At 43.4% G+C, this 27,797-nt stretch overlaps 1 protein-coding gene across 30 annotated transcripts in view; it reads left to right on the top strand.

The window, feature by feature from the left end:
- Positions 1-27,797, top strand: part of Camkii (Calcium/calmodulin-dependent protein kinase II) — a 194,330-nt gene that overhangs the window by 128,307 nt on the left and 38,226 nt on the right. For 20 of the 30 annotated variants that reach the window (XM_076440400.1, XM_076440399.1, XM_076440392.1 and 17 more), the window contains exon 11: positions 16,882-16,965. The exons of the other annotated variants lie outside the window; for them this stretch is intronic. In XM_076440400.1, coding sequence (XP_076296515.1) covers positions 16,882-16,965 — 84 coding nt within the window. The remainder of the gene's footprint in view (positions 1-16,881; positions 16,966-27,797) is intronic. 30 annotated transcript variants of the gene reach the window in all.

The raw sequence follows: 27,797 nt of genomic DNA, 5'->3' as shown, positions 1-27,797 counted from the left end.
CATGCATATTATACATACATACATACATACATATATACATACATATACCCGGTGTACTTCATAGTGGATGCACTTGGCTCTCGCACACCTCATATCCTGCAAGGACTGTGCTACGTTACCCAGAAAACTTATTCTCAGTTTGTCTTCTCTCTGTTTCCGTTCCCCCGAATGATTATTCTCTTGGATTTCTTTTTTGGATCCTCCGAACACGATTATTCTCTGTTCGATTCCCTTTTGGATCCTCCGAACGATTCTTTTCGATTTCTTTGGATCCTCCGTTGAATGCGCCTGCTGCGTGGACATGCATAGATCACGTGTATTAGAACACCTGTATTGAATTCTGGGTAACGCGAATCGTCGTCGCAGTGGACTCAAGCAGTTCTAGATATCCTCATAATCACGATCATCGGTCGTTGTGTGTGTTTACTATCTTTTTATCATGCTTCGTCGCTTTCAAGCATACCACGCGATCACGAAAGGAAAGATCAAGATCACAGAACGCAGAGGAAACATGCTCATTTCTCACGGTGGGATCGATTCGCTTGCTTGGTCGATCTTTCGTTCGTTTCGACGACTCGTCTCGCGCGCGATCCATGGATCGATCCTACGTTCTATCCGGATCGATGATCTACAAAGGTGGGGACGGACTATCGGGGATCTATCAACAGAGTCGCCAGACGAAGGGAATTTACTCGAATCGAAACAGGAAAACAGTTACCCCTTCTCTTCCGGATTAGTCACGTGACCGCGGCGCGGAAGTGGGGGGAATAGCGTGGTAGAGGGGGAAGGTAGAGTGGGGACGTAATCTGGCGACTCTATGAATCGCGATTTGAAACCAAAAGGAACCGAGGTATCTTGTCTTGAGCACCGAACCGCTTCGGCAACTGTTTCGGTCCACTAGCGAGAATTGCCCAAGAACCGGCAATCCGTTTTTTTATCAACCGTGTGCGTGTTCAGTATCGCTAACCAGTCCGTGACTGTCGGCGAAATTCGAGACGCATGTCCCAGACTTCTTGCGTGGTATTCGTGTCCGCGACCTAGAAGAACGTTTGCGAAGCCGATGATCCCTTTCTCCAAAGTTGTTGCATATTTTCTACAGGTGTGCGGGAACCCGAAAATTTCGGGAATCTCGATATTTTCTCGCACCCCCCCCCCCACATTTTCGTAAAAATTGATTCGCGGAATTTTCTAGCCAATCAAAAGACAAACATCCAGCCGTGTATATTAATTAACCATGCAAAATATAAATTGGCCGTCGAATGATTTTCTTAGAAATTATTTCCGAGGTTCACGACGTTCTCAATACAGTAACGTCGCGTTTACTGTCCGACAGCCTGTATTCTGCACGGACAGCGATCGCATACCGACATTATTTTTTTATGACTGCGTCTACCGTGCCGAGAGTTCGAAAGAAAGCCGAACGCAGAGAAGAACAGCATGACAGTGGAGTGCGTAGGCACTGGACAGTGATCGCGTACCCGATCGCGGACAGCAAACGCGACTTTACTGTAGTATTATATTTCTCTGCAAATTGGCTACATCAAAGTGGCTAGCCAGCCTCGTGGAAATTACAAGATTCGATTCGAAGTTTATTAACTTTACTTTATCGGACTCAAAATTAGTACCTCTCTCCTACGAATTATGACGTATTTGGTATACAATCCAGTAGATTTGTAGCCGACGCGGATGCAGATCGAAGTTTCGATCCTCTAGGATCAATAGTTGAGGAGCTATGGTCGCTTAAAGTTGAGCATTTTTTACAGGTAAGGGGGCCGCCAAAGAAACTGGAAATATGCTCAACTTTAAGCGATCATATCTCCTCAACTATTGATCCTAGAGGATCGAAACTTCGATCTGCAGGTTCTCCGGGTACAAATCTACTGGATTGCATACCATATACATCACAATTCGTAGGAGAAAGACCGAAATTTTGAGGCCGGTAAAGTAAAGTTCCTCGCGCCGAGAGTTCGAAAGAAAGCCGAACGCAGAGAAGAACAGCATGACAGTGGAGTGGCTAGGCACTGGACAGTGATCGCGTACCCGATCGCGGACAGCAAACGCGACTTTACTGTAGTATTATATTTCTCTGCAAATTGGCTACATCAAAGTGGCTAGCCAGCCTCGTGGAAATTACAAGATTCGATTCGAAGTTTATTAACTTTACTTTATCGGACTCAAAATTAGTACCTCTCTCCTACGAATTATGACGTATTTGGTATGCAATCCAGTAGATTTGTAGCCGACGCGGATGCAGATCGAAGTTTCGATCCTCTAGGATCAATAGTTGAGGAGCTATGGTCGCTTAAAGTTGAGCACTTTTTACAGGTAAGGGCGCCGCCAAAGAAACTGGAAATATGCTCAACTTTAAGCGATCATATCTCCTCAACTATTGATCCTAGAGGATCGAAACTTCGATCTGCAGGTTCTCCGGGTACAAATCTACTGGATTGCATACCATATACATCACAATTCGTAGGAGAAAGACCGAAATTTTGAGGCCGGTAAAGTAAAGTTCCTCGCGCCGAGAGTTCGAAAGAAAGCCGAACGCAGAGAAGAACAGCATGACAGTGGAGTGGCTAGGCACTGGACAGTGATCGCGTACCCGATCGCGGACAGCAAACGCGACTTTACTGTAGTATTATATTTCTCTGCAAATTGGCTACATCAAAGTGGCTAGCCAGCCTCGTGGAAATTACAAGATTCGATTCGAAGTTTATTAACTTTACTTTATCGGACTCAAAATTAGTACCTCTCTCCTACGAATTATGACGTATTTGGTATGCAATCCAGTAGATTTGTAGCCGACGCGGATGCAGATCGAAGTTTCGATCCTCTAGGATCAATAGTTGAGGAGCTATGGTCGCTTAAAGTTGAGCACTTTTTACAGGTAAGGGCGCCGCCAAAGAAACTGGAAATATGCTCAACTTTAAGCGATCATATCTCCTCAACTATTGATCCTAGAGGATCGAAACTTCGATCTGCAGGTTCTCCGGGTACAAATCTACTGGATTGCATACCATATACATCACAATTCGTAGGAGAAAGACCGAAATTTTGAGGCCGGTAAAGTAAAGTTCCTCGCGCCGAGAGTTCGAAAGAAAGCCGAACGCAGAGAAGAACAGCATGACAGTGGAGTGGCTAGGCACTGGACAGTGATCGCGTACCCGATCGCGGACAGCAAACGCGACTTTACTGTAGTATTATATTTCTCTGCAAATTGGCTACATCAAAGTGGCTAGCCAGCCTCGTGGAAATTACAAGATTCGATTCGAAGTTTATTAACTTTACTTTATCGGACTCAAAATTAGTACCTCTCTCCTACGAATTATGACGTATTTGGTATGCAATCCAGTAGATTTGTAGCCGACGCGGATGCAGATCGAAGTTTCGATCCTCTAGGATCAATAGTTGAGGAGCTATGGTCGCTTAAAGTTGAGCACTTTTTACAGGTAAGGGCGCCGCCAAAGAAACTGGAAATATGCTCAACTTTAAGCGATCATATCTCCTCAACTATTGATCCTAGAGGATCGAAACTTCGATCTGCAGGTTCTCCGGGTACAAATCTACTGGATTGCATACCATATACATCACAATTCGTAGGAGAAAGACAGAAATTTTGAGGCCGGTAAAGTAAAGTTCCTCGCGCCGAGAGTTCGAAAGAAAGCCGAACGCAGAGAAGAACAGCATGACAGTGGAGTGGCTAGGCACTGGACAGTGATCGCGTACCCGATCGCGGACAGCAAACGCGACTTTACTGTAGTATTATATTTCTCTGCAAATTGGCTACATCAAAGTGGCTAGCCAGCCTCGTGGAAATTACAAGATCCGATTCGAAGTTTATTAACTTTACTTTATCGGACTCAAAATTAGTACCTCTCTCCTACGAATTATGACGTATTTGGTATGCAATCCAGTAGATTTGTAGCCGACGCGGATGCAGATCGAAGTTTCGATCCTCTAGGTTAAATAGTTGAGGAGCTATGGTCGCTTAAAGTTGAGCATTTTTTACAGGTAAGGGCGCCGCCAAAGAAACTGGAAATATGCTCAACTTTAAGCGATCATATCTCCTCAACTATTGATCCTAGAGGATCGAAACTTCGATCTGCAGGTTCTCCGGGTACAAATCTACTGGATTGCATGCCATATACATCACAATTCGTAGGAGAAAGACAGAAATTTTGAGGCCGGTAAAGTAAAGTTCCTCGCGCCGAGAGTTCGAAAGAAAGCCGAACGCAGAGAAGAACAGCATGACGGTGGAGTGGCTAGGCCATGGACAGTGATCGCGTACCCAATCGTGGACAGTAAACGCGACTTTACTGTAGTATTGTAATATCGAGAACGAATATTCTCTGTCGCTATGATTTTTATCCCATTGTTCTCTTTACCCTGATTTTCCGGAATCATTAACGAAAACAATAAAATGTTTCAGACGATTCCGTCTATTTAAATTTAGTCGGGGAATAGCAAACGTTCCGATAGATCGGATATGAATATTGACGACCAGTCTACACGTCTGTGTTATGTACGTTTGTATATAGATACACACGGAGCCACACGCACACGCAGAGACACACGGAAACTGTAATTTGTATATATCTGCATACGTACACACAAAGCCCAGTTGTTAGTTTTCCACACACCCATACACAGCGTTCGCTCGTCCGTCCCCAGTACTAGACATGCTCGAACGAACAGTATTATAATGTATTATTCTGTGTATATTCGTATGTACCTGACGTGTGCTCAAGCACCTCGTGCACCTGCGTGTACCTGTTACACCCTCCACCAGGAGTGTACGAGCAGCACGAAACCGTCAAAACCCCATAGAACGCTCTAGAACCGTACGTTTTTAGTCGAGTAGAGACGCATCCTGCATCCGTAGACCGGAGTTGGGCTCTGTTTCCAAGTCGCTTCTCGGGCTAGACGTTTTTGCGAAGGAACTTTCTGTAGACCGCTTTTTGAAAATAGATTGTTTAGTTGAAAACAGGGACCATAACTGTTATAATCAAAAAGAAAAGAAATCATAGAATAACAAGTATTTCATCGACTGAGATCGAATTGGTTGCAAATAAGGATTATAAGTAACCGAAAATTTTCTCTCTTGTTGGTAAATGTTGTTGAAAGATATTCATTTCGATCACTTATAACAGTTATCAATGAGAGAAATTTATTTCGACCGCGCTCATAACTAGACTGCGGATTTTATGCATTTATAACAAAAATTGGTATGTACAATTTAAAGCAGTAGACATATCTAAATTCCAGTTTAATAAAATAATTAAAAGAAGAAAGACATTTTTATTTAGCTTCTGTGTCTTAGAATCGATGCAGACATTTTTTATTTTGCATAAACATCCGCTGAGTAGTCATAACAGTTATTCGATGAGTTATTCGATCGTTCATAACAGTTATCGATGAGATAAATTTATTTCGATCGCTCATAACAGTTATCAATGAGAAAAGTTCATTTCGATCGCTCATAACAGTTACTGATGAAGGTAATTTGTAATAGTTATCATTAAATAGTGCAACTTTCAAATGTTAAGACTGTCAATTATTTCATAAATTTTTTATTCGTAAAATTAATTGTTACAATCAAAATTTAATGTGACAAACAAACAGATTTTGTGTTGTTCTTATAGTCTGTTGATTCGTCTTGTTGTACGAAACCTACTCAATGAATTTCACAGACTTGCTCCATCCGAAAAAGAGTAGACAACTTCATAATTAAATGAGCAACCAGAATGAATTTTCTCATCAATAATTATTACGAACAAGTGAAAAGAAATTCGATCATCGATAACTGTTGTGATCGATCGAAATAAATTTATCTAATCGATAACTGCTTTTAGCTACCGAAACAGTTTTTCTTCATCGATAACAGTTATCGAGGAGAGTCCAATTTTTCGGACACTAATAACTGTTATTTGTAACCAGAAAGTATAAGAATCGATATTTTTTAATCATGTAGTTCCTCGAACTTTATTCTTTATATTTCGTCTACATTATCTTGAATTTCAATAATAATCAACATTCTATTAGTGATTTTTATCGTAGAAAATTTTAGAATAACTGTTATCTTTGGTCCCTGGTTAAAAATTGTAAAATCTGGATGAAAGTGTCCAGACCCGAGATCACAGGATCCTCTAGAGGAAACAAAGTGAAAGTTAGTTTTCGAATTCACAGTAAGGCCTTGATCTAAGAGAAAGTGCACTGTAGGATCTAAGTAAAACGAATATCCCCTCCACCGAGGGCATGGACGGAGCTGTACGATCTTAGTCAGTTCGCCTATCTCCTCCACTGAGGGGCGTAGCCCGCGATGAAGCTGCCTTAAGAAGATAAGGAACAGTTTAAGGAACAAATTACAAAGTTCTTTATATATTTTTCATTATTTTTTGCGAGACTTTGATCAACATATTTGGTTTTGGAACAGCACAAGGGTTTTCCTTAGATCGAGGCTTCACTGTAATTAAAACTGGTCCTCTTTAACAGTTCGATTTTCCCGCGAAATTTTCACGAAGATTCGCTTGAAAGGGAACAGGCCTGACTCCGCGTGATAGACAGCATACTTCCGGTACACAAAGGCAAGCTCACACTGTCAACCCGACGCGACGTTATTCCGGCGCGACTTGACTGCGATTAGTCTATGTGTATAATAGATTTTATATTAGTTCCGCCACTTATGTTTACGAGGAGGCCTCGATTAATCGCTCGTGATTATATATCTCTAGAATTTTTGTAATTGTCACCGAGGCGATCAATCAAGGTGTCCTCGTGCCTAAACGAGACGAGACACGTCGAGAAAACACTCGATGCTCGATGCACGATCAGGTAGGCGTCGTCGGAGTGTCGACGAGTATATTCGTCATCGAGCCGACAACACGTTCGGTAGAAGTAGAATAGGTCCCGAACGACTTTTTAGCGAAACCACCGAATATCTATCGATGAAAGGGCACGCGACTCGACTCGAGCTTATCGACACCTCGATCGAAACTTCGAGCGTGTGCCCTCTCGGGATCAATCGATTTTGCTAACCTAACTCCGCGAAACTCCGGAGGGCAACGTTCTCGCCGCCAGGAGCGGATCGAGACAAGTAGGGGCTCTGAGCGGTCAAAATTTCGGCGCTTTCCCCTAAAAAAGAGTTTCAAGAAGACAAGAAAAGTAATCAAAAATTCCATACAGTGCAACTTAGGGGCTATAAATTTAGCATTTGGTTTTTAGATTTGTTCGATTGTTTTATGAAGGGTTTTTTTGAAGCTTTTCGGTGATCGGATCGGGAAGAGTGGGGGCCCTGAGTCGTGAAAATTTCGGCCCTACCTTATAAAAAAGTTTCAAGAAGAAAAGAAAAGTAATCAAAAATTCCATAGAGTGCAACTCTTAGGGGCCATAAATTTAGCATTTTGTTTTTAGATTTGTTCGATTATTTTATGGAGGGTTTTTTGAAGCTTTTCGGTGGTCGGATCGGGAAGAGTGGGGGCCCTGAGTGGTCAATATTTCGGCGCTCCCCCCTAAAAAAGAGTTTCAAGAAGAAAAGAAAAGTAATCAAAAATTCCATAGAGTTCAACTTAGGGGCCATAAATTTAGCATTTGGTTTTTAGATTTGTTCGATTGTTTTTTGGAGGGTTTTTTAAACCTTTTCGATGATCGGATCGGAATGAGTGGGGGCCCTGAGTGGTCAAAATTTCGGCGCTCCCCCCTAAAAAAGAGTTTCAAGAAGAAAAGTAATCAAAAATTCCATAGAGTTCAACTTAGGGGCCATAAATTTAGCATTTTGTTTTTAGATTTGTTCGATTATTTTATGGAGGGTTTTTGAACCTTTTCGTTGATTTCCAAAGTCTTTATATTTTAAGACCTCGGGGCCCTTTGATTAAGCAACGCTTAGGACCGCTCAATCCGCCCCTGCACGCCGCGCGAATAATCAATCTCTATGGAGAAACATTCCCGACCCGTTAAGATCGCGAGCCCGTGCTTCTTCGGAAGGAGACAGCAATTTTCTATCTGCGAAGTCCACTCGTTCCCGCGATTCTGAATACTTCTCGCGGAAGTTCCGAAAGAAACGTAATTTCCTGGTGGAAATACAACGAGTCGGCGATGTTCGCGTGCGCTATCGCGAAGCCCCATCAAATAGTTTCGTTGCCGTATAACAATTTCCGTGAGAAATCCGCCGTGCAAACACGAGACCGGCCTTTCGTCGGCAATTTGTTTCACTTACGCGCTCGGAAACACCCATCGATCCTACGTCTCCACACTTTTCTACTACCCCCGATGGTCGCTCGCCATCGCGAGGCCGCTCGAGAATGTTTCCGACGTCGATCGTGCGAAATCTCGATCTCATCGATCCGCGAATGTTTGTGCAGCCGCCGTTTTCATAGGAACGATACGGGCAGCTCGGACGCTCTTTTAATTTAAATATTATCTCTGGGAATTGGACCGAGTTGAACTGTTGGAAGATGGAAGTTTGCTAAATGCTAGTAGTATTCGGATATTTTTAACGATAACTTCTTTAAAGTGATCCAGAAGGTCTTTTCTAAATTAAAATACTAGAAATTGTTGTCAACAATTTTTTTATGGGAGCCAATATTGAAATTTTAAGAAATACATTTTGCAAATCAGTGCCAATTCTACATACTCTGAAAATTTCATCAAAATCGGTCAACGTTGCGATAAACCGCAAACGTTTTTCGCATCTTCCGATAAAATTTTCAGAATGTGTATAATCGACACAGATTTACAGAACGTATTTTTCAAATTTTCAACATTGCATTGGCTTGCATAAAAAAGTTCAAAACAACAACTTTTATAATTTTCTTCGTGATTTCGACCAGTTGCAATTTTTCAAACAATTTTTCCAACTTGTATGATCTGATATTAAAAAAGTTATCGTTCTTTCAAAAGTTTTTAAATATTACTGTGGTCAGAGCTGGGCAAAAGTTTCATCTAAATAAAAATTTCGAATAAAGTGAGTTTAAAACCCACTTGGAAAAAACCCACTTTATTCGAAACTTGTGTTTAAATAAAATTTTCGCCCAACTCTGACTGTCACTCACTGTAATTATCGAAACAAAAATTCTCTCGGGAAGAACGTCCGAATGTTATGAAGTCATTCTCTTTTCTTTACCGTCCAGAGAACGTTGCCTTCCATAATAGCCTAGAAAAGAGGATCTAGAGCTTAGGATACTTGCTCTACAAAAGGCCTGGGCAACTCTCATCATCGTTTCACGACTCCCACTACCGGTGTACCGTTCCCCCACCACCAGTCAGTTTGATGGGGAGGACCCAGGAGTGGGGAGAGGAGTCTGCACAAGTTGCCCAGGCCTGCTCTACAATGTCTCTCGCGTGAAGACGCAGCTTACGAATTTATAACAAGAAAGACAACTCGATATTATTTAAGCTGCGTCTCCGTTCGAAGAATTACTCGCTAGTGGATGCACACTGTGATAGTCTGCTCTCCACAGTGGTCGTCAAAGGGAATGCTCAACTTATCTACGTAGACACAGACATAGACACAGACACCAGTCCGACCCGAATAATAATGAATTATCGCTCTCGCCACTTTTTACGCGGCCTATTCGATAGAGCCGATTCATAATTCGCTCTCGAGCTTCTCGCACGTCCTACCGCTTATCAAAAATCACTTATCGGATCGTTCCATCGGTCATCTATGTTAATTGTACCAATTATCCCGTTCTGATCCAGGCTCATCTTCAAAGCGACCATATCGTCGACTAATCTGCTCTTCATTATAGCAAGGATCGTTGCTTATCACCGACTCGATCTCTCTCTCTCACACCGATTCTCTCAGAAAATCTCGACTCTCTCTTCGAACTCTCTCTTTCAATCTTCACGTCACGATCATCGACGATCCACGATCTAGTGTCGATCATTCGCGAGCCTGCTCGTTGCTCGTGTTCTCTCGCCTCGCAAAGATTAAGACTGTCCACTGGACAATTGGATAATTACTCGATCGTCCTACCCGTTCTCGATTAATTAGTAACCTGTTGTTCTCGAATCTCGCAAATTCGCTCGAGTCAAAATCGGATTTTCTAGTATCGGGCACACGACGCTCCGTTCCAGCGTCCAACCGTTCCAGCGAGATCTTGGTGACCGAACAGCGGTGAGGCACGATCCAGGATCGTAGATTGAGCTCCCTCGATCGTTCGAGGAGCAAACAACCGGGCCTCCATAAATCTGTGGTGGCGGTCGACACGTTGAACGCATTCCGAAATTTATTCTCGAGCCTGGATCTTACAGATGTGTGTGTATACGGATAAATAGAAACGACTCGATCGTGTCCATAAATTTTGGAAAGAGTGGGTGGGGGGTTCGTTGGGATCAAGAAAAGAATTCATGAACCAGATCCCCATGAATTCCGAAGAACGGATTCGCTTTTTCCGGTCCGAGAGAACGCGAGCCAACGATCAATCGTTCTCTCTGTCTCTGTCTGTACTATCTCTCTCTTCTCTCTCACTCTCTTCTCTCTCTCTCTATCTCTCTTCTCTATCTCTCATATACACACGAACACACGCACACGAAAAGAAAAAAAGAAAACTACACATCCGAGAAAAAACTCTGAATGACTGATGATTGCTTTTGACGAAGGTACGCAAACTTGTGCGCGAAGTGGGTCGGAGGTGCAACGAAAACACCCTCCATAACATCTCCGAAATCTCTCGATGATCCCGATACGATATAGAGGATCCATATCTGACGGATATACGATAAGCCACAACAACGACGACGCACACGATAACCGAAAACCGACTAGCCACACAGCCCCAGACAGTTTTCTATTATCACTGATCGCTCGTTCCGCAGCGGTTTCCTGGTAACTCGCGATGATAGCCGGTTGCGGAGATTGCCTTTCGATTACAGAACCACGCGGGAAGAGTCCACAGGTCCCGAGACCTGTCTACCCGAAGACGGGACACCGAAATGTGTCCAGTGGTCCATTGAATTCCCTTAGAGGTGGCCCTAGAGGAGGTCCTAGAGGTCTGACTTAGAGGATCCTTTTCCTAGATGTCCCACTTAGAGGATTCTTCTCTCAATGGTCTCTGGGGATCCTTCTGCTACATGTTCCACTTACAGGATTCTTCCCTCAATGGTGTCTGGTGATCCTAGAGATCCCTCTTAGAGGATGCTTCTCCTAGAGGTCTCACATAGAGGATCCTTTTTCTAGATGTCCCAGTTAGAGGATTCTTCCCTCAATGGTCTCTGGTGATCCTAGAGGTCTCTCTTAGAGGATCCTCCTCCTAGATGTTCCACTTAAAGGATCCTCCTCCTACATGTTCCACTTAAAGGATCCTCCTCTTGATGTTCCACTTAAAGGATCCTTCTCCAAGAGGTCCCACTTAAAGGATCCTTCTCCTAGAGGTCCCACTTAGAGGATCCTTCTCCTAGATGTTCCACTTACAGGATTATTCCCTCAATGGTGTCTGGTGATCCTAGAGGTCTCTCTTAGAGGATCCTTCTCCTAGAGGTCCCACATAAAGGATCCTGTTTCTCGATGTCCCAGTTAGAGGATTCTTCCCTCAATGGTCTCTGGTGATCCTAGAGGTCTCTCTTAGAGGATGCTTCTCCTAGAGGTCCCACATAGAGGATCCTTTTTCTAGATGTCCCAGTTAGAGGATTCTTCCCTCAATGGTCTCTGGTGATCCTAGAGATCTCTCTTAGAGGATCCTTCTCCTAGAGGTCTCAGTTAGAGGATCCTTCTCCTAAAGATACCATATAGAGGATCCTTTTCCTAGATGTCCCACTTAGAGGATTCTTCCCTCAAAAGTCTCCGGTGATCCTGAAGGTCTCTCTTAGCGAATCCTTCTCGTCAAGGTCCCACTTAGAGAATCCTTCTCCTAGATGTTTCACTTAGAGAATCCTCCTCCTAGATGTTCCACTTAAAGGATCCTTCTCCAAGAGGTCTCACTTAGAGGATCCTTCTCTCAGAGGTTTCTAGTGATCCTACAGGTCTCTCTTAGAGGATCCTTTTCCTGGATGTCCCACTTACAGGATTCTTCCCTGAAAGGTCTCTGGCGAACCTAGAGGTCTCTCTTACAGGATCCTTCTAGATGCTCCACTTAAAGGATCCTTCTCTCAGAGGTCTCTAGTGATCCTAGAGGTCTCTAGTGATCCTAGCACCATCGCTTCCTGGCTAGATAAAAGACTCGAGCCCATTTCCTCAATAATTAACCGAATTTCCTCAATAATTAACCAAAGTTCCTTAAACCTCTTTAAAATCGATACCGGGGGCGACCCGACCCCTACGCGGAACCGGAAGCTGCACATCGACGAATCCGAGCTATCGTCAGGTGAAACCACCGCGGAACGAGAGAGTCCGTGTTTCCCGACAGTTGGCATGCGTTCGCTTATCCGCCTCGCTTCTTCCTCCGATCTCCTTGCTATCCTTGTCGCCGGTATTTCTCGATCAGGCGACCGGCCGGCACACTGGGAATGCAAACACACACACAGACACACAAACGAGCCGTAGCGACTCGAGGTATACACAGCATGTGCTGCGAGAATGGCCATTGTTCGCGTGTTCCGCGGAACGTGTGAGAATTCCCGGAGCGCGCGAACACCGCTTGACCAAATTGACAAAACGCTTCTTCTTCGTCTGAACGTGTGTGTGTTTTCCACGGGACAGAAAAAAAAAACCGAAAAGAAATAGAAACAGCAGAAACCCCAACACACGCAAATTATATATATATATATATTATATGTATATATACAGTATACAGAGAGCAGCCTGGCCTAAAATGTCGCGATTCTGTTTGCGATTCTGTCTCCTTGTCCCGTTTCTATTCCTGCGAAAGCCTACGATGTCTCGGAAACGAGATTCCCGGAGAACACGAGAGCGCACGAAACTACGACCGCACACAGAACACACGTGTCACCGGTTTCTTTCTTAACCGATCGGTGACCAACATGTACGAGTATATATATTTGATACGCATATACGCACACTCGCACACGCATCGCACGCAGCTCCAAGCATGCCGTTTAACAGTGTTTCTCTTTTGCGAACCGTTCACGACGCTTCTGGCACGGATACACGCCAAGCCGAGCTCTCGAGAAGGAGCCATCAGAAAGGTAAACACACCGAGGACCATTTTTCTCCTGGCACCGACGTACGATCTCGTCTTGAGAGCATCGGCCGAAACACGCTCGCCGGTTTTCTTCACTGGTTAATTGATTGACTGATTAATCACGATTGTCTCGCATGCTGAACACATGCACTAGAGTGCTCCCCCGCCTTGGTTCCAACGGAATCCCCTGTTCCCCACCCCCCCCCCAATCCGTTCTCTCTTCTCTCTACTGTTTATGTTCCTTTCTCTCTGTCTTTCTGTCTCTATCTGTACTTTCTTACTGATTTTGTTACACGTCACGACGTGTCCTCGCGCCCCTCCTCGATCTACTACCCTGTCTTGATCTTCAATCTCTCTCTCTCTCTTCCTGTGGGAAGACGTCTAGATTTCGTAGATCTTTCACAGACTATTCTAGAAGACTATAGTTAGCAGCACGATGTCCGACAGGATCGACGCAATTTGGTCGCAAATTTGAAATATTTTTTAACCATTGCGAGCAGCAGGAGTTGAATGAAAATTCACTTGATCCCTCAGCAGATTGTTTACATTGAAAACATCGTAACAACATTCTCAGATTTTTCGAAACTCTCACTGTTTTGTATCTCGACCATTTTCTTCTTGAATGCATAAAGTCTAGTTATCAGACTGTGGATCTCTATGAACGGGGAACATTTTTGTTTTAATAATTGGAATAAGTCGGAGATAATGTGACATTGTTCGTCTAGATAACGCCTTCGTAAAGTCGCGTTTACTGTCCAACAGCCTGTGTTCTGCACGGACAGTGATCGCATACCGACATTACTTTCTTATGACTCCGTCTACCGCGACGGGAGCTCAAGAGAATGCCGAACGTAGAGAAGGACAGCATGACAGTGCAGTGAGTAGGCACTGGACAATGATCGCGGACAGTAAACGCGACTTTACTGTAGTATTATATTTCTCTCAGAAATTGCTACATCAAAGTGGCTAGCCAGCCTCGTGGAAATTATAAGTTTCGATTCGAAATTATTTGCAATTCTTCTTTTTAAAAAAATGAATTTACAATTGAAGAATCTTTTTAATTTCACTCACCGTCTGATACAGAGTTCTGAGTATTCTGGGTAATGGCTACATCAAAGTGGCTAGCCAGCCTCGCGGAAATTATAAGTTTCGATTCGAAATTATTTGCAATTCTTCTTTTTAAAAAAATGAATTTACAATTGAAGAATCTTTTTAATTTCACTCACCGTCTGATACAGAATTCTGAGTATTTGGAGTTTCGAATTTCGTTGCATAAAATCCAAAGGCCGTTGATTAAACAGGCGTGTCACCTAATTGGAACAAACCTCGTGCTCGTTTAATCATCGCGTCGCCGTTCTACTGCCTGATACAGCGATTGGTTACGTCTCTGACTTTCACTCGACGTTTTCGGAAACTGGTTGCGTCGATCCCGATCGATCTATAGTTGGGATCTCTGGCGACTCGAAGCTCAAGGTCTCTGGCAACCCCCACTACGATTGTACATTCTATCCGAACCCTTCGCACTCGACAATTCTGAGATGACTGCAAATTGCCACGTAAAACGATTTTCTAAAATTTGTACTCGGTAAAATTGGAATTTGCTGAACTCTATTTTGAGATTCTTTCGTTTGAGTGTGAAGGGTTGATCCTCGATCAGCCAGGCGGGGTTCTCAACATAGTCTAGTTTGCTCTTCTAGGTAGCGGTTCTCAGATTTTCATAGAAACGATGCATCTAATTCACAACTAGCCTGCGGACTTTTCCAAATCTATATTCGATCAATTTTATATTTGATTCGATAAATTTCCATTGAAAATGTTTCAATAAATATTTGCTCTCTTCATTCCGTACACGTTGACGCGTTCGCAAATTCGTGTCTAAAATCCGCAGTCTAGACAACGATAGAACCGAGTAGCATCAGTTCACTTGCAACGAATGCAGCCAGATTGTAGTTGGTTTGAGATCGTTCATGCACCTTTGAGAGATCCTGCCTCGCCGATCGAGGCTCCAACACGTTCGCACCGGATCTAGGAATCCTACAACAACAGTATATCCAAAAAGATGTTGCAGTAATAAATATTAAATCTACCTCGATCGAAGCACTGGTTTCATATATCCCAATTATTGAAATTATAAAAATTCTTTTATGGAAAATAGTGGAATGATTCTCCTTGTCGAAGAATTTATTATATTAAAAATTACGGACAATCTTTCATACATTCCATTTATTGAAATTATCAAAGTTCGTTTCTGCAAAATAGTAAAATAATTATCTTTGTCAAAGCATTTATTATATTGAAAATATCGGATAATCTTTCATACATTCCATTTATTGAAATGATCAAAGTTCGTTTCTGGAAAATAGTGGAATGATTCTTCTTGTCAAAGCATTTATTATATTGAAAAATTACGGACAATTCTTCATACATCCCAATTATTGAAATTATAAAAATTCGTTTATGGAAAACGGTGGAATAATTTTCCTTGTCAAAGCATTTATTATATTGAAAAATTACGGACAATTCTTCATATATTCCATTTATTGAAATTATCAAAATTCATTTCTGGAAAACAATGGAATGATTCTCCTTGTCAAAGCATTTATTATTTTGAAAATTTCGGACAATTTTTCATACATCCCAATTATTGAAATTATAAAAATTCGTTTCTGGAAAATAGTAGAATAATTTTCCTTATCAAAGCATTTATTATATTGAAAATTAAGGACAATCTTTCATGTTTTCCATTATTCAAATTATAAAAATTCGTTTATGGAATATAGTGGAATGATTCTCCTTGTCCAAGCATTTACTGTATTAAAAATTACGGACAATCTCTCGATTTTAGAGTCGCAAAATATTTTCAAAAGGCAAAATTTACCAGATACTCTCAACACCTGGTAGGTTTGATGTTAAGAATCCATTTGTTTAGCAAAGACGCGTCTCGATAGTCTGAAGCAGGCCTGGGCAACTTCTTTCTAGCGGTTTCCCCACCACCTACCGCTTCCCCCACTATCAACCATTTCCTATCGCCCCATCGTGCTTTGCCTCACGTGACTCGACTTCCTCCAGGAGTGGGGAGAGGACTTGCGGCTCGCGAGCCGCGAGTTGCCCAGGCCTATTCTCAAGGACGCAAAACCATTTGATCGGGTGCGAACGTCAATGGGCAGACTCTCGCAGATATCGCAGTTCGATTTGCGGATCGAGATGCGTGACAGCTCTCCGGAGTGTGCGATTTCTCTCTTCTTCTTCAAGCTTGTTTTCTCCCTGTGCCGCTTCCAGCACGATCTCGAATCTCTTCCCAAATCCCTGTCGATGAAACCTCGAACGAGATTCTCTCTCTGGAGCCTTTTCCAGCCTGAAAATCGAGACTGAGATCCCCCGGGGATCCTGTGCAGCGGTTTCTGGAACGCATCTCGATCGCGCCGATCCCCGGAGACGATCGATCTCGATCGACCACCCTCTATCGATTCTCCGGACTATTTTTCTCTCTTTCTCTCTATTTCTCTTACTCTGTCTCGACGTCCTCCGATCCTAGACATATCCTCTTAATCGGATCGCCGCCTCTGTGTGCTCTAATCTAGCTGTGGAAAACTATGTCGCGTGGAAAAAGCTCTCCCTCTCTATTAACCGAACTACCCGAATCCCAAGTGTTCTCTCTTTCGAGATGAAAAATCCTAGCCCCTTGCCACCAACCAACCCCCACGGTTCTCTCTCTTTCTCTCCGTTTGTCTGTCTGAGAATTACACAATTTTGCCAACCATAATTGTCTGCCGATCTCACTGAAAAAACGCTCTGCGCACTCCAGGTCGGAGCACGAAGAAGGGCGACGGCTCTCAGGTGAAGGAATCTACCGACAGCAGCACAACGATCGAGGACGATGACGTTAAAGGTAGGACACCCAAAACCTCCTCACTCTCTCTCTCTCTTTCTCTCTTTCTATCATTATTTCTCTGTCTCTTTCACTCTTTCTCTGTCTCTACCTCTATCTACCTCTATCTGTCTCTCTTTAGATCATTCTAGCATCCCCGCGTTATATCCCCTTAGGGGAACACGATCCCTGGATCCGCCGGGGATCTACGCGATTTTTCTTTATTCTTTTCAACTCGAGATAAATCGCGGCCATCGAACCACCCAAAGAATCACGAACTTTAGGCTCTGGCTGCACCGGGAGAGGTGCCTTCGTCATGATCGCGATGATCTCGTTCCGGAGAGATCGCTGACTATACTCCACTTCGTCGGAATTTAGATCTGCGGATTTTCATGGATCCGAGGATCTCGGAACTCGCTAGAAGATCCGAGGACTTCGGTTGAAATTCTGATTTTCTTGTTTCTCTGCTATCGCTATTCTCTCTGGTTTCTTCTCCATTTTCTCTGAACAATTGTTGACCCTTTCGACTAAAGTAGCCTAAAGCGATTGGGCAGACAGCGGATCGCTATGCAAAATAAAAATTGTCTACCTGGAGTACCATTGAAATTTATTTTCTTAATATGTTTAATAGGTTGAACATGATGTAACAGTATTTTAAAATTCGGATAAGTACCTTTCTCCTACGAATTATGATGTATTTGGTATGTAATCCAGTAGATTTGTATCCGACGCGAATGCAGATCGAAGTTTCGATCCTCTAGGATCAATAGTTGAGGAGATACGGTCGCTTAAAGTTGAGCATTTTTGACAGGTAAGGGCGCCGCCAAAGAAACTGGAAATATGCTCAACTTTAAGCGATCGTATCTCCTGAACCATCGATCCTAGGGGTTCGAAACTTCGATCTGCAGTTCTCCGGGTACAAATCTATTGGATTAAATACAATATACATCATAATTCGTAGGAGAAAGACAGAAATTTTGAGTCCGGTAAAGTAAATAGCAGCCTGGAATTCTTCTAATGTTTCAAATTACACTTACTCATTTTGAATGCATCAAATCCGCTGTCCTTCCTTTTCGCAGTCGAAGGGTTAACGATCAAGCTAACCGTCCGTTATGAAAATCCGCAGTCCACTGTTCCCCGAAAGAGGACACTAGCAAGTCTAGCAATAGTTGTTTCAATTCACTCTTTTCGCTTCAGACTTGCAGCATAAGAGTGCCGAGTGGAGAACTATTAATTCTTCACACTCGAACGCACTGAAAATACCATTATCCAATAATAAATAACGCGAATCTGAACGGTCTATGGCGTCCAGTGCAAAGATTATGATTTAAGAACTGTGAAAAGCTGTTCGAAAGAAGATGGAGTTGAAGAGTTTGTGGAAGAAGGAGCCTATTATCCCTGTACATAACGTGATCAGCGAGACCAGCAGGTTCTCGCGTGTTTGTGCCCTACTCCCCCCGTTTCGGCCTAACTGCGGGGTTAGGTGAACTCTTGTTTTCGGTCCCCTTAGACTGTAGACGCAACGTCATCGCGGGCAGAGAGCATTGCGCGCGCATATCGGCCTATTATTAGAGAGATAGTACACCCGGCTCACGTGCAAATCGATCGTTTGACAATAGCTCGAGCAGCTAAGTATCTACCTCGTTGCTTTGCCTCTTGCCTCGCCCCCTCCTCTAGAACCTGTCTCGCCTTCTACTTGCCCCTGTCCTGTGACCCCTGACCCCGTTACCGAGTCCCATTCTCGTCCGCCAAGCCCCTTTGCACAGGTTGCTCCCTCGAAGTCTGTCATGGACATCCGGAACAGGTTCGAGGGAGCTGCCTGAACAGTCCAGGCTGGTCCTTGGCTCAAGGGATCCACAATTACTCTTTATTCTCTGGCCTCGATCCCCTAAATTTAAGATAAAATCGTTCTTGAACTCGTATCGAAGGGATCGATTAAAATTGTAACGCCTTCGCGTCGAAGTAACCTTAGATCTAGCAGGATAAACATGGTCCACTCACTACCCCCCCCCAGCTGTCATTGTGGGGGAGGGGGTGTAAAAGCATTTCCCCACCGCTCTTAAAAATAAAGGATGAACATGGTCCAACGACCCCCGCGACAATTTTTATTGATTTAGGAAGCAAGATGATTCCCCAAAATTTGAAGTCGCTGACCAATCATTTCAGGGTAATATGAGGGTGAACACCCTAAAATTTGTCTTTTTTCTCGGTTGTTAATGAAGGTATTAGGATGAAAAATGTAATTGTGAGTAAATTACGAAGGGTAGAAAAATAGAAGACTTAATCTTATATTTTAATAAACTGTTTTTGTATTGTAATATTATAATGGCGTAATTTATTTAACAATGTTCCAGTAATCCGACCAACTTGTAATTTTCAGATATATTAGATAAGTAACAGAACATTGTTCTTGAATTTTTTGGTAGGTGTCACTCCTAAAGAAATAGGTTGCTTGCAACCCCCACCCCTAAAAAAATAATCTATTTTTCTACACTTTACAATTTGCTCACGATTGTTGAAAAAAATTAATACCTTAATTAACAACCAAGTAAAAAGATAAAGTTAAGGGTGTTTACCCCTTCAAATTACCCTTAAATAAAGGGTTAGCGACTTAGAATTTTGAGGGATTATCTTTCGACCTAAAAGAGCATTGTTTTGTACACGATGTCGATAAAAATTGTCGTGGAGGCCGCTGGGTAGTCCATATCCTGCTAGATCCCTTTTTGATTAGTTGTGTGACGTTGCTTCTTGCTTTACAATCGTTTTTGGCGAAGCGTTGCAGTTTGGGGTTTAGCCCAGAGAAGTTTGAAACGAAGGACCAGCCCCGTTGTTCGCGTTTGGTGACCGGAGGTTCGACGGCGTTTCGCGTTTTCCTACGAACGTTTGTCCGCGCGGCTAAAAATACGAGAACCGCCGAGTCCGCTCGTTTTTACGGCGGACAGGTGCGATGAAACGAACTGGTGATACGAGGACCAATCGATACCGACATAAACATCCAGCCATTGTGACGCGGTAATTCTGTCGCTTTGTGAGGCCTGTCAGGCGGACACCACGGTTTTTCCTTTTTCTATTTTTCCCCTTTTTATCCGGAGAGACCCTCCTCTGCACTTCGGCCGCTGATCGAATTACCGCACGGCATATCTTGCTGATCGCGGTTCCCCCGCGGTTTCGACGATCACTCGCGATCGCGGTGTTCAGTATTGAGGAAACAGTTCGGATTCCGAGACATCACGTGTCCCGAACAATTTAATTGTTCGCGTGCAACTCGCAGAGTTAAGTACGTGGCCATACGGTGACTAGACTGCGGATATTTATGCAAAATAAAAATTGTCTGCATCGATTGTATAGTAGGAAACACGAGCCAAGTGAATAGATCTGCCTGCTTCTTACTAGACTCAAAATTTGTGGCTTTGTCCTATAAATTATAATGTATTTGGTATGTAATCCAATAGATTTGTACCCGGAGAACTGCAGATCGAAGTTTCGATCCTGTAGGATCAATGGTTCAGGAGTTATGCTTGCTTAAAGTTGAGCAATCTGCAGTGTTTTTGAAAGATAAGGGCGCCGCCATATTGGTTTGTAGTGACGGTCGCGAGCCGCTAACCGAGTTGGTTAGATGAACCAGCGCACTATGGGCCAAACCGACGAAATCTGTGTCAAAATCATAGAACTTTCGATAGAAATGAGATAGAGCGATGAAATTTTTTTAAAATGAAAGCTGAAACTTTGCAGAATATGGGATAATTATGGAGATTGTGGTACGAACGTTTTTTAACCTTGAGAAAATTCGTGAAACTTGCACAATTTCAAGAAAATTGTGGTTTCTCCAATACCAAGAGCGGAAAAAAATTCTTTTTAACATGCGACACATCATTTCCCGTAGATTTTTTCACGTTGTTTTTAAGTAAACGTTCAAATACTGCGTTATGATTATTTTTAATGTGTTTTATATATGAGAATACAATATCCCTTCAAACTAGTGGGTTACCAAATCATTTCAACGAAAAAATGATTTCATAAGTTGTGTTCACAAAAATCGATTTCTTGCAAAATCCTGTGGTGGTAGACAAATTTTGAAACCAGATTTGAAATCAGCGTGACAAAATCTACGGGAAATGATGTGTCGCACATTGAAAAAGAATTTTTTCCGCGCGTGGTTTTGGAAAAACCACAATTTTCTTGAAATTGTGCAAGTTTCACGAATTTTCTCAAGGTTAAAAAACGTTCGTACCACAATCTCCATAATTATCCCATATTCTGCAAAGTTTCAGCTTTCAATTTAAAAAAATTTCATCGCTCTATCTCATTTCTATCGAAAGTTCTTTGATTTTGACACAGATTTCGTCGGTTTTGGCCCATAGTGCGGCGGTTCTGCTCGGTAAGCGGCTCGCGGTCGTCAAACCAATATGGCGGCGCCTTTACCTGTCAAAAACACTGAAAAATGCTCAACTTTAAGCAAGCATAACTCCTGAACGATTGATCCTACAGGATCGAAACTTCGACCCATTTTTGTCATGAATGCATAAAATCCACAGTCTAATTATGAGTCCGGTTCTCCAAGGTTTAACAAAATTACGACCAAAGGTACCGAACTGTTTCCGGTAGCCGATAGTCAGCACCAATATAGCTTCCGATCGAACGAACCTCCGCGAACATAATCGCCATAGAGTCTCCGTCTAAGTCTGCAATGTAGAGCTTTGCTCACTGAATTTCGCTACAAGAACTCCCGCGGACCTTTGTAGTCGTTGGATGGTGTACTTTCGATCTCTCTCTGTCTTTTTCCTCTTACTCTTTCTCTCTCTTCACTCTGTCTCTCTATCTCTATCTCTGCCTAAACGGATAATCACCATCGGTGAATCGAATTGTTCGTCGGGGACCAGCGATGGGCACCGTACCAGACAAAATGGGCACGTTGTTTACACTAGAACAACAAAAGTATCATCACAACAACTGTACGATTAAGAATCGGAAATCCGTCGTTTCGTCGGGTCTCCGATTGTTAGCGTTAAAAAATTTGCCTCTGCAAAGTAACATAATCAGTCTGCGGATTTTTATGCTCGAAACTGCGAGAAATACAATGAATTTAAATTAATTATTTTAGAATTGAATGTTCACGTTTGGTGAATTTGATTTTCGCATAAAAATTCGTAGGCTAATGAGTAAATTGGGTAGAACAAAGTTTGGCATTGATTGGATCGTATAAACGAGGTTCTACTGCAGGCCTGGGCAACTGCTACTCTGCTGTTGCTTCACGACTCCCACTACCAGTGTGCCCCCACTATCAACTATTTCATACTGCCCCTACCGTGTTCTGCCTCACGTGACTGCCACCTCCTCCTACATTTTAGTGGAGTTTGGTGGGGAGAGGACCCAGGAGTGGGGAGTGGGGTCGTCTGCGAGCCGCAAGTTGCCCAGGCCTGTTCTACCGTATGGGAAACGTGTTTCCCCGCCACTCGCGACAGACACAGAGACAGACAACACGCAAAACACGCGCAACACCCCTGTATGATACAAAGTCGATAGAACAGCTGCGCAACCAACGAGCAACAAAAGCAAATTTCCGTGTTTGCAGCAAAACAACGATGCTCACAAATCCATAACACGTAGCAGTCTTCTAGGAACGCACGCTATCAGATAGTAAGTTTCGGGAGAGTCGAAACAGAAATGGAAATTCATTTCGGAGACCAGTCGAATTTCGAGCAGCATCTAGATTTGCAAATTGTAGTTAGTGCGATTGTTAACGCTGGCAGGATTTTTAGATAGTTAAGGCAGGCTCGGAGCTTGATCTAGTCTGTTAGTAGCCATTGTTTATTGTGCGAGGATTTTTCTTTCACTACAGTCAGTGTGAAAAGTATTTGTACACTCTTCAAAAATAAATAACTTGTTTAAAAGTAGACCAAACAGCTCGATTTTTTTTAGAAATTAGAAAGATTAATTTGCCATGTAACATGCGACAATAATTTTTGTAAAAATTGCTGTTGGGGTCGCAATTTCAAAGAAAAAAGTAAAGGTCACAATTTTTTAATTTTTTATTTGTGTCTGTAATGAAAATTTAGAAACTCCGTTTGTTTCATCGAAATCGATGAATGTTTTTGTGAAATATAAAATACATGTTTTATATTTTCATCATATGCACAAATATAAAAAATTTCGAAATCGTGATCTTTGCTTTTCCTCCTTCGCAATAAAAAAAATTATTTCCACGTCAGCTAGTAAACTAATCCGTCTAACGTCTCAAAAAAAAAAATTCAAGTCGTTTGTTCCACACTGAAAAAAATTATTCGTAAGGATATAGGAATAATTTTTATGCTGACTGTAGATTAAATATCGGTGGCCCAGGTGCTGGTCGAAATTAGGCGTCCAACTCGATGCAGGCTGGCCAGAAAGTCTTCGCTAAATTAAAACGAACACGAACCAGATCTGTAATAAATCTAAGAATTTTTGCATCTTTCAATGCCTGTAGTTTTTCATCACATCTACAAAACGTATTTTTTAAATTTTCAACATTGACTCGTATGAAAAAGTTGTGAACAACACCTTTAGTCATTTCTAGACTGCGGATGTTCATGCATTTATGAAGAAGTCAGGTGAAATATAAAACGGTAAAAGATTTAAAGAATGCAAGAATGTTAAATTCTTGTTTTTAATATGACAAAGTCGGTTAAGGGATGAAATCAATTTTTACGTTATTCCTGCGTCCCACAATCAACGGAAAACATTTTTATTTTATAAGATCCGCAGTCTAATAATTTCCCTTGTAATCCCGACCAATCGAAATTTTTTCAAAATTTCGTATCCACGCAGTCAATTAATTGTTCCAACTGTTGAAACAAATTCGAGCCGTATGATCTGATATTAAAAAAGTGATGGTCCTTTTAAAAGTGACCTGGTATTTCCTGGTCCCGCAGTGAAATAAACATCGACAGACTTTCCGGCCGATCTGATATTTCACAGACCTGAACAATGAGGTCTCACACAATCATTCTTCCACCCCGACCTCTCCCTCTCCGGCACTTAGGATCGAGAGCGATTAGGATCGCGCGGTTTTCGTCGTTGCGATTATTATTAACTCGCAAACAAGTTAGCAGCCGTAGAAGGCGTAAGAGCGGAGGAGTCTCCACTTGGGCGAAACGTGGGAGCAAGTAGTACGAGCTCGAATTGGTCAGACACGCGGTAGAATCGTCGTTAGCCAATTCGAGGGCCAGAATCGCGGCGACCACCACCGTCTCTCTCTCTCTCTCTACATAAATATAGTTCTATCTGCACCTTCGTTCGATAATCGTGGCACGAAGTTTTCACCGGAGAATTCGCGACATTCGTCGGATAAGAATCTTCTCTTCATCAGAAAGCGCTGCAGGGTCATCGGATTCTCTGAACTTCTTCGGGGAACCAGAGAACCAGTCGTTGAAGAAGTTTTTGCCGTGATTCACGCGTAATTCTGTTTTGAATCGTTTCGAAGAACGCTGAAGAACCCTGAAGTGGTTGATGACGTTCAACGAACCGCAGGTGAGCGATTACTATACCGTGGATCTCGTGCGTTTCCACCGGAGAACTGACTAGATGGAAAACGAAACTGGAAGCATCGGAGAAAGAACAGTTTTTCTCCGTGCTAAAATTCTCTGATAAACATCTGAATCTGCATGAATGATACGCGGTACAGTAATCGCAGAGAGTGACCGCGAGACTCGAGATCGAGACGATCGATGGAACTTCGAAGGTACAACTTGTTTCTCGGTAGGGTATCTGTACAGATTATCCAAGGAACTTAGCAAAGTTCACGCGGCGAACTGCGAATAGATGTGCTTTGGTCGAGGAAAGATCGCGCGCGATGGATAGATCGATCGATCTAGCGCACAGCTTTCGCTTCTTTCTTTCAGAGCGATCGTCGCTGACGTTTCTCCCTTTCTCTTCTCGCTTAGTTTCTAGTCTGCTAACCGGGCTGGGGCGAGCTGATTCGCTGCTTTCGCTGTCTGCTTGCGTTTGACACTAGAACTACCAAATTGTTTAGAAAACGTTTATTTTGCCTGGAGATCCTACAGTCCGGACAAATTCATTGTGCTGTTATGTTTCGAAGAAGGTTAATGTGGTGAAGCAGGCCCGGGCAACTTCCTCCCCGCTGTCGCCTTGTGACTCCCACTACCGGTGTAGAGGTTCCCCCACTGCCAGCGTACCGGTATCCCCTCTACCAGTGTACCAAATCCCTCTACTGCCAGTATACCAGTTCTACCACTATTACTATACTAGTTCCCCCACTGCCAGAATACCAGTTCTCCCAATATTAATGTACCAGTTCCCTCCACTATCCCCCACTCCCAGTGTATCGGTCCCCCCACTGATAAATAGTATAGCATTTCCCCCACTGCCAGTGTACCGATATCTCTCCCCCCACTGCCAGAATACCAGTTCTTCCAATATTAATGTACCAGTTCCTCCAGTACTACAGTGTGCGGTCCCCTCCACTATCCCCCACCACCCAGTGTATCGGTCCCCCACTGATAAATAGTATAACATTTCCCCCACTGCCAGTGTACCGATATCTCTCTCCCCACTGCCAGAATACCAGTTCTCCCAATATTAATGTGCCAGTTCCCCCCCTACCAGTGTGCAGTCCCCTCCACTATCCCCCACTCCCAGTGTATCAGTCCCCCCACTGATAAATAGTATAGCATTTCCCCCACTACCAGTGTACCGATATCCCCCCACTGTCAGAATACCAATTCTCCCAATATTAATGTACCAGTTCCTTCACTACCAGTGTCCGGTCCCCTCCGCTATCCCCCACTCCCAGTGTATCGGTTCCCCCACTGGTAAATAGTACAGCATTTCCCCCACTCTCAGTGTACCGATATCTCTCCCCCACTGCCAGAATACCAGTTCTCCCAATATAAATAGACCAGTTTTCACACTACTAGTGTACCAGTTCCGCCACTACCAAAAAAATGTACCGGTGCCTCTACTATCACCCTATCCCAGTATGTCGGTCCCCCCCACTGTTAGTATACCAATGTACTGTGTCCCTCCACTATCATCTCCCACTCCCAGTGTATAGGTCCCCACATTGCCACTGTATCGGTTCCCCCACTCACCGTGCTTTGCCCCGCGTGACTGCGACGATGCGGCCTTCTAATCTCCCCACCCTCCAAGGAGTTTGGTGGGGAGGACCGAGGAGTGGGGATAGGACTCGCGAGCAGCAAGTTGCCCAGGCCTGTGGTAAAGTAACCTAGAATCATACAATATCACTGTTAGCGTTCCGTAAGATCTACTGTTAATACTCTTTACCATAAGTACACCCGGTTGGCAGGTGACAGGGAGCTTTTTCATCGTTCGGAGATCCTTGTGTCCTGAAGAAAGCTCGATTACACAGTCTCTAACAATTTTCTCCGGTTTTTTATCCGGGTCTAGCAAATCTTTGAACAAAAGGATCTCCGCACCTTCCCACGCGCTTCTCAGACTCGCGTTCTCATCGTTATCGGTAGCGACTAGCGAGCTAGAAGCGTGTTTAGATTAGCTTACAAGCGATCATCGTCATCGGCGAGCAGAAAGCTGTTCTTTCATTCTCCATGATTTTTCTTCGAACCTTTCTCTCTCGCTTCTTTATGTTCCATTGACTGTCTTTTCGGAAACTCGAAACACGGTGGTCCACAGTGCACCAGACACTTGTCACAGAAGATACGTCTACCCAGCACGCTGCTCGTGCCTTGAAATGAAATGTTAGCCAAAAGTTTCCCTCCTTGTACGTCTCTCTCTCTCTCTTTCTCTCGCACATTCTCTCTCCCTTTCTCGCTTTCTTTATCTCTGTCTTTGTCTGTTCCCGTTACCATTCGTGCATCGACAACGCTGTCTAGCCCACACGGGAACGAATCCACCATCCTCTTGTCAATTCCTCAGGTCTGTACACTCGCGCACATACACGCATACACCCGCACAAGAGAGAGAGAGACACACACACACGATCGTAAGAGTCTCTCTTTCACCGGCACGAACCACGTCGACACGATCTACCGTCACACCGGTGTTATGGATTTATGAACACCACCCTCCATTTCTTGGCTCTCCATTTCTTCATTTCACTCTACTATATCTCACTCTCTTTCTCCGCGACTGTCTATTTCTCTATCTCTGTCTCTGTCTGTATCTGGAAAGCCTGCAGCAGCTAGAACCCTTGAAAATGTCCTGCTTGCAGCCTAGAGTCGCATGCTGCAGCGGTACCATCGCTTGTGCATGCTGGTGCATTGACGAGTCCCCCGGATTACGATGAAAGAGGCGAACTATGTCGCGGGACCATTATTCACGCTATCGGCTTCGTCACAGGTTTTTCTCACACTTTCTCCATTTCCGGAACTTTAAAGAATCACGGTGTTCCTAGTCTTCCTAGACCTCGAAGGTCTCAAAAGTTTGGTAGACCTATAGCCAGGACCTCTGAAGCTTGGTGGTCCCACATAAAGGTTTCCAAAGCCTTATGGACCCACATAAGGCTTTCTAAAGCTTGGTGGACCCACATAATGCTTTCCAAAGCTTGGTGGAATCACGTAAAGCTTTCCAAAGCTTGGTATTAGGACCCCTCAAGCTTGGTGGACTCACGTAAAGCTTTCCAAAGCTTCATATTAGAGCCCCTCAGGCTTGATGGACTCATATAAAGTTCTCCAAAGCTTCGTATTAGGGCCCCTCAAGCTTGATGAACTCATATAAAGTTTTCCAAAGCTTGATGGACCCACATAATGCTTTCCAAAGCTTGGTGGAATCACGTAAAGCTTTCCAAAGCTTGGTATTAGGACCCCTCAGGCTTGATGGACTCATGTAAAGCTTTCCAAAGCTTGGTATTAGGACCCTTCAGGCTTGATGGACTCACGTAA

This window comes from Lasioglossum baleicum, chromosome 16, assembly GCF_051020765.1.
Source record: "Lasioglossum baleicum chromosome 16, iyLasBale1, whole genome shotgun sequence".
Lineage (NCBI taxonomy): Eukaryota > Metazoa > Arthropoda > Insecta > Hymenoptera > Halictidae > Lasioglossum > Lasioglossum baleicum.
This window is presented reverse-complemented; position numbering and strand designations above follow the sequence as displayed.